Here is an 8,387-nt window from a genome sequence, read left to right as displayed (position 1 = left end):
CCCTATTTCTCTCTCTCTCTCTCTCTCTCTCTCTCTCTCTCTCTCTCTCTCTCTCTCTCTCTCTCTCTCTCTCTCTCTCTCTCTCTCTCTCTCTCTCTCTCTCTCTCTCTCTCTCTCTCTCTCTCTAATCATAGGTCGGTGTTGTGGGCTTGCCTCACCAGCACAGGCTTGCTTTGCAGCCCCTACTCTCCCTGTTGTTTTGCCATTGTATACTCTGTTGTCTTCTCCCCTTCTGACGAGTAGGTTGTGTACTTAGTAAAAAAAAGTCTTAAGCGAACCATGAATTTTTTCTTTTTCTTATCCGAGTTCAATTTTGAAAAATCTAGGATGTGACCGACGAGGAGATATTAGGTGTGATTTCTAAGGGCAATGTGGACAAAACAAATGCTTGAGAACTAAGAGATGTAGCCTTCTGACTGTCTCTCGCCTTTCGTTCTTGTATTTCTCAAATAATCAATGTTTGCCCTTTTGCAGATGTCGATGAATGCTTGACTATGTGCAAAGACAAGAGTACCAGTTGCACCAACACAGTTGGGAGTTACAAATGTGAATGCCAAACGGGATATAATGGAACTGCACCTTCTTGCACTGGTAAGTACACTGGTTAGCAGTTTGGATCCGCTGCTCTGTTCTGAGAAGCAGTGATCCCTCGTTCAATGTGTATTTTACTCCAATTTTAACTTTTTCCAACTATCCCCCATGGTGAGAGTCTCTGAACCAAACTGTCATGGGCAGTAAATGAGATTCACCAGGGGAATAAAGGAATCAACTTTGAGCAAAATGGAATATTCGCCATGTTCCTTGATTTGGGTAATTACAGGTATTGACTCCTGCAAAATTAAAACAGTTTATTCTGAACTCCTCCTGCCTGTTGTGAATGGGAATAATAGTTGAGGAAGTAGTACTTGTACTTGTACCTGGTTGATTGACCCATGTGTGTTAATCTATTCCTCTTATAGATATCAATGAGTGTAACAGCATGTGTGTTAATCTATTCCTCTTATAGATATCGATGAGTGTAACACCATGTGTGTTAATCTATTCCTCTTATAGATATCGATGAGTGTAACAGCATGTGTGTTAATCTATTCCTCTTATAGATATCAATGAGTGTAACAGCATGTGTGTTAATCTATTCCTCTTATAGATATCGATGAGTGTAACAGCATGTGTGTTAATCTATTCCTCTTATAGATATCGATGAGTGTAACAGCATGTGTGTTAATCTATTCCTCTTATAGATATCAATGAGTGTAACAGCATGTGTGTTAATCTATTCCTCTTATAGATATCGATGAGTGTAACAGCATGTGTGTTAATCTATTCCCCTTATAGATATCAATGAGTGTAACAGCATGTGTGTTAATCTATTCCTCTTATAGATATCAATGAGTGTAACAGCATGTGTGTTAATCTATTCCTCTTATAGATATCGATGAGTGTAACAGCATGTGTGTTAATCTATTCCCCTTATAGATATCAATGAGTGTAACAGCATGTGTGTTAATCTATTCCTCTTATAGATATCAATGAGTGTAACAGCATGTGTGTTAATCTATTCCTCTTATAGATATCGATGAGTGTAACAGCATGTGTGTTAATCTATTCCTCTTATAGATATCAATGAGTGTAACAGCATGTGTGTTAATCTATTCCCCTTATAGATATCAATGAGTGTAACAGCATGTGTGTTAATCTATTCCTCTTATAGATATCAATGAGTGTAACAGCATGTGTGTTAATCTATTCCTCTTATAGATATCAATGAGTGTAACACCATGTGTGTTAATCTATTCCTCTTATAGATATCGATGAGTGTAACAGCATGTGTGTTAATCTATTCCTCTTATAGATATCGATGAGTGTAACAGCATGTGTGTTAATCTATTCCTCTTATAGATATCAATGAGTGTAACAGCATGTGTGTTAATCTATTCCTCTTATAGATATCAATGAGTGTAACAGCATGTGTGTTAATCTATTCCCCTTATAGATATCAATGAGTGTAACAGCATGTGTGTTAATCTATTCCTCTTATAGATATCGATGAGTGTAACAGCATGTGTGTTAATCTATTCCTCTTGTAGATATCAATGAGTGTAACACCATGTGTGTTAATCTATTCCTCTTATAGATATCAATGAGTGTAACAGCATGTGTGTTAATCTATTCCTCTTATAGATATCAATGAGTGTAACAGCATGTGTGTTAATCTATTCCTCTTATAGATATCAATGAGTGTAACAGCATGTGTGTTAATCTATTCCTCTTGTAGATATCAATGAGTGTAACACCATGTGTGTTAATCTATTCCTCTTATAGATATCAATGAGTGTAACAGCATGTGTGTTAATCTATTCCTCTTATAGATATCAATGAGTGTAACAGCATGTGTGTTAATCTATTCCTCTTATAGATATCGATGAGTGTAACAGCATGTGTGTTAATCTATTCCTCTTATAGATATCAATGAGTGTAACAGCATGTGTGTTGATCTATTCCTCTTATAGATATCGATGAGTGTAACAGCATGTGTGTTAATCTATTCCTCTTATAGATATCAATGAGTGTAACAGCATGTGTGTTAATCTATTCCTCTTATAGATATCAATGAGTGTAACACCATGTGTGTTAATCTATTCCTCTTATAGATATCGATGAGTGTAACAGCATGTGTGTTAATCTATTCCTCTTATAGATATCGATGAGTGTAACAGCATGTGTGTTAATCTATTCCTCTTATAGATATCAATGAGTGTAACAGCATGTGTGTTAATCTATTCCTCTTATAGATATCGATGAGTGTAACAGCATGTGTGTTGATCTATTCCTCTTATAGATATCGATGAGTGTAACAGCATGTGTGTTAATCTATTCCTCTTATAGATATCGATGAGTGTAACAGCATGTGTGTTAATCTATTCCTCTTATAGATATCAATGAGTGTAACAGCATGTGTGTTAATCTATTCCTCTTATAGATATCAATGAGTGTAACAGCATGTGTGTTAATCTATTCCTCTTATAGATATCGATGAGTGTAACAGCATGTGTGTTAATCTATTCCTCTTGTAGATATCAATGAGTGTAACACCATGTGTGTTAATCTATTCCTCTTATAGATATCGATGAGTGTAACAGCATGTGTGTTAATCTATTCCTCTTATAGATATCGATGAGTGTAACAGCATGTGTGTTAATCTATTCCTCTTATAGATATCAATGAGTGTAACAGCATGTGTGTTAATCTATTCCTCTTATAGATATCGATGAGTGTAACAGCATGTGTGTTAATCTATTCCTCTTATAGATATCAATGAGTGTAACACCATGTGTGTTAATCTATTCCTCTTATAGATATCAATGAGTGTAACAGCATGTGTGTTAATCTATTCCTCTTGTAGATATCAATGAGTGTAACAGCATGTGTAATGGTTCATCATCACAATGCAACAACACTTTGGGAAGCTTTTTATGCACCTGTGATCCTGGATTTACTGGCGATGGATTTAATTGCACCGGTTAGCAATTACCCTACGTATAGTGTGTGTTTGTGTGTGTCGGTGTGTGTGTCGGTGTGTGTGTGTGTGTGTGTGTGCGTGTGTGTGTGTCGGTGTGTATGTCGGTGTGTGTGTCGGTGTGTGTGTGTTCGCGCCTGCACGCTCGCGCGTACTAGTACGTGTGTACGTGATTCCGGCACCTTGATAGTTTCCACCAAACCTGCACATGTAGTATCCTGTGTGTTTCGTGAAAACAACGGAAGGGTGGATCACGTTACGAGTGAAAACAACGGCGGGAGGAACTTGTTACGAGTGGGCCTTGACCATTCCTAGCATATATTTCGGTTGAATAATTGGCGGTCGACCTCCGTGGTCTCTGGACCCACGGATCAAGCGCCGGAGGGTGCTGCGGTGTCCTCACAACCGGATACTGTGTCAAAGAAATGGGATCAATTTCTGTGATTGGCGGTACTGTCATTGTTGCCGACTCAACCCCAACCCCAGCCACCAACGGCACTGGTGGTGGCTCCGGTAGCGGCAAGGGCAACGGTGGAGAAGGCACATTCAGTTGGCTTAGTGATCCACCATTCTTCCTCTGCACCGTGTGTTCGACTTGCTCTGGCTGTGTCGGTGGTAGAGGGAGCGGGTTCTTGCGTGGTCTTCACCACTTAGGGCGCTTCACTTTTGCTGCGTCCGGCACCATGTGAAGTGGTACGTCCTGTTTGATACGTGCACTCAGGTGTTGAAGGGTCCTACCAACGTACCGGCTATCATAATTCCGGCACTCAAATTGGTAGACCAAGTGGCTCAATAGGTGGGATGTAGGACATCCTTCCTCACCGTGACCGCACGTATCGTACTGAACACAGGGATGAAGTGCGCCGCAAAGTATGTTTGTGTAACTAGCATTTAAATTGTGCGGTACAATGTCTGTGATGCCTCTCATATGCAGATGTTTGGTTTTATTAAGACATAACTTGTGGAAAAGAGAAAATATTGTACAAAACCCAGACACTAATTGTTAACTATTAAAATTGATTAATCCATCGTTAAGCTAAAGAGAAATTGATAGGTGAATACCAATGATCATTTCACACCAGGTTTGGACGCCCTTGGTTTGCCTGCAAATTGTCAGACACTATTAATTTTGTTAACTACTAAAATAATATTGATTAATCCATCGTTAAGCTAAAGAGTAGTCGATAGTTGAAAACCCATGGTCGTGTTAATCCTAGTTTGGACGCCCATTGTTTGCCTGCAATGTCAGACACTGTTTGTTAACTATTAAAAATTGATTAATCCATGGTTAAGCTAACGAGTAATCGATAGGTGAAAACCCATATTAACCATTTCAAAGCTAATTTCCGACGCCCATGGTTTGGCCCGCAATGTCAGATTTTTTCACTTCACTTTCTTTGGAATGCACAATTTCATTTTCTAAATTCACTTATAGACACATATACGCTTGAAGACAGAACCTTTGCCCCAGTTTTGAACCAATCCGCAACAGGCACGTTAGACCCAGCTTTGAACCAATCCGCAACAAGCACGTTAGCCCCAGCTTTGAACCAATCCGCGACAAGCATGTTGAACCAATCCGCAACAAGCACGTTAGCCCCATTATCAGATGGTGGTGCAGACCCAACGTCATCTGTGCCTGATATCGGGGAAACCCCCGCCCAATCCGACTCAGTTATGAGTACTGGGAGCACGACAACTTTCAACAGCACCTGTAAGTAATAAATTAATAACTCCTCTTTTCAAGTTGATACAAGATTGTGATGGGGTAATTGTGATGCTGGATCTCACACTTAGTTTCACTGATTTTCTTTTTTCACTTCACTTTGCTTGCAATACCCAATTTCATTCTCCAAATTCACTTATTGGCACACCAGTTCTTGCACCTGCACCCTTAGGACTCCAAGGACCCAATGGCGCATGTGCCCGATGTTGGGAAAACACCAGTCCAATTTCACTCTGTAATGACTACTGTCAATATAACTAATAACTAATACTAAACTAAAACCGCTAATTAAGGAATGTCTTCGCTAAAGATTTGCCGCACGGCAAATGGAAAATTTGCATGTCGAGTACGGTACCAGTAATCTAATTTGTTTTAACCCTGAAACTCGCACCTCTAAAATATTATATTTCATCGCTAATTGGTTCTGATTTAGAAATGGATAAATTTGTTAGCCGCTAAAACTATCCTCTTTACAGTACTGGGAGTACTACAACTGACAGTAAGACATTTAAATGAGAATATTGGATAATAATAATTAATTAATTAATAATTGTACTCAGATGGAGAGCCAAGTTATGTTAGAACCTTCCAAGTTGGAACATGGCCAGCAATCGAGGACATCTGAGAGTTGTAATTTTTGCACTCCTCCGAGGTGTGATTTTTGGCATGCTGGGCCAAGCACAAGGAAGCCATCTGCCAAAAAATGAAGAAAATGGTTGTTGATCCTTTGGTATAAACTTTGTAGCTAGTCGAAGGAAGTTGCCGTTTGGAGCAGAAACGCCGATATTGACAATTTTCTGCATGTACTCATGCATGTACTCAGGTACTCAGGCATGCAGTCTCACTCGTATTTTAGCTCTTTTTCTGGAATGGAGGCTGCTCTGCGCCCCTCGGTGAACATTTCCTGCGCTCGTGGAGCAGCTGAAAAGGACCACTGGTATGTCTGGTTCCTGGTTTGAAAGTGGAGAGTCCACTTTTGTGCCTTGATAAATGTACGCCTGTAGCTTATTTTGAGTGCTCCTCGTACAATTTTGATCATGATAGAAATTCTCAGACCAAAGTCAGCGCGAAGATGGCCGTACAGTTTTCTTGTGCATTTCTTAGTTGTTTCGTCTCGTATCTATGTCAGTATCGTGATGGTGAAGTGGAGAGGGTGATTTACTTCCTCTGGGCTTCGTTCGGCCGACTTTGCTTCGTCCTCGTTGAAAAGTGATGCTGAAAAAAAGGTCGATTTATAGCATAATTATGTTGATTTTGAATGTACGTGATGACATGCGATTGCTGGCTATGAGGCTGTTGGAGTGTGCATCCAAGATGTGCTAGAGCTGTTAGCCAGTTAGTTGTAGAACGTCAGTACCGTCGGTCAGTGTCGTGCAATGTTATCGCATGAGCTGATTGTTTAGTAACTGGTGGTGTTAGTGGACAGTATAGCGTAATTTGTAGTTCCTTGGTCTTTCTCTTTGTATAATTATTATAATTACAAAGTAGTGGTTGCGACTTCGGCGATGATTTGTAAGAAAGGGTTTGCTCCCCACACCGGAGCTCTCGCTATTCCGTCGACTTTACTTGACACTTGACTAACTCACCGACTGCCATCCAGAGCACACGAGAAGTCCATCGAACCTTCGACTCAACAAACCTGCAAGAAAGCACCACTCCCTGCTCAATACACAGTGTTTCGGGGAATTCACCCCTCATCAGTTGAGCTTGAGTAGGCTGAGGAAGATTGTGCCTGAAGAGCACCACTTATATAGTGCTCTCCAGGCACAAACATCACCAGGGATACAAACTTACAGAGACGCTCCGTTTCCAGCACGACAAAACACCTCGTGAACACCAGATAGCAGCGTGAGTCAGTGTCGCTCCTGGATGGTGAGACAGACGTCGAGGACCCTCGGTCATTCGCAGCGCTGTCACCTCCAAACCAACTGATGATGAGAGTAAAATAATATTTAACTCCACGTCATCTAATTATCCACTGATGATGAGAGTAAAATAATATTTAACTTTTTGAGGATGAAGGACGAATATATCCGTTTTTTAAGGTATAGCTGGATTCCTAAAGACGAGTATATCCGTTTTTGAGAAAAGTGGGATATCGATATATTTTTAGGTGCTTGAAGTCGCTCATATGTTGCTGAGACGAGTATGATCTGATTCTTCGTCAAGGTGAGACAAGTTGCTGTCGATCCACTTCGGTCCCGTGGAGAACCAGCCACATTTGAGTATACTCAGAGAATGCGTTGATCGAGAAATTATTTGGAATTTGAAACTAAAGGCCGATTCACAATACAACTTTCTGCGACGCGACATGCGATTTGCGACACATGCGACGAGCTGCGGCAGCGACACACGGTTCACAATATTCATGTTTGCGACGGCCTCATGCGCACAAGTAGTACTATGCAAGTGCACTGCACGTGCACCCAGGGTCGCAACTGTACTCCATTTGTGTATGTCGCGTGCCGCATGTCGCAAAAGTTGAACTTTCTTCAACTTTTGTGACAGGTGCATTGCAACGGCTTGCGACAGCTCGGGACAGGCAGTTTCTTGTCGCAACTGTCGCAAATCGCGTGTCGCGTCTCAGAAAGTTGTATTGTGAATTGGCCTTAACTTGTTACTTTGTTGAGCATACTAGAAAACTGAAAACTTTAGCAGAATAGCAAAAATAGAAAAATATCAATTGTGCACTCATAACCATGTATAAAACAATTAAAATGAAACAATTCCAGAACGTTTTCGTGTGACCATCATCAGTGGAACAGCGTCACATAGTAAGAATCACTAAAACAACCAGTTATATAGGTAGAGTAATATGAAAAGAAGTGTGAGAATGCAGCACAGCTAGCGGTTATGCATAACGCGTGTAGTGTGAACCTTTGCAGTGTATCTGAGAATGGTAGCAGTAGATGAATGTGGCAGCTGTGAGTGCGTGTGGACAAACCTGGTGAGTGCGTATTATTTGAAAAGTGTGAGTGCTACAACATTTTCTTTTTGCTTGCATAGAACAGGGTCACATAATACGCACTCACCAGTAATGAAATAAACTAGGTGAGCACTCATACAGTCAACTTTGCGAATAGCGACATTCGGCGGGGCATCAGAAAAGTGTCCTTAGTCGCGAAGTGTCCTTATATCCAAAGT

At 40.6% G+C, this 8,387-nt stretch overlaps 1 protein-coding gene across 2 annotated transcripts in view; it reads left to right on the top strand.

Annotated features, from left to right (window-relative positions):
• The first annotated feature begins 479 nt into the window (after window positions 1-479).
• LOC135812660 (uncharacterized) overlaps window positions 480-8,387 on the top strand; it is a 15,591-nt gene continuing 7,683 nt past the window's right edge. Inside the window, exons 1-2 of one of the 2 annotated variants that reach the window (XM_065325943.1) lie at window positions 480-591; window positions 3,404-3,520. In XM_065325943.1, the coding sequence (XP_065182015.1) occupies window positions 495-591; window positions 3,404-3,520 (214 nt within the window). In that variant the 5' untranslated portion in view covers window positions 480-494. Of the gene's footprint in view, window positions 592-3,403; window positions 3,521-4,983; window positions 5,232-8,387 lie in introns of those variants that run through there. The other variant, XR_010552907.1, reaches the window with a different exon arrangement.

This window comes from Sycon ciliatum, chromosome 3, assembly GCF_964019385.1.
Source record: "Sycon ciliatum chromosome 3, ocSycCili1.1, whole genome shotgun sequence".
Taxonomy (NCBI): Eukaryota; Metazoa; Porifera; class Calcarea; order Leucosolenida; family Sycettidae; genus Sycon; species Sycon ciliatum.
Note: the sequence above shows the minus strand (reverse complement) of the source record. Positions and strands in the feature narration are given on the sequence as shown.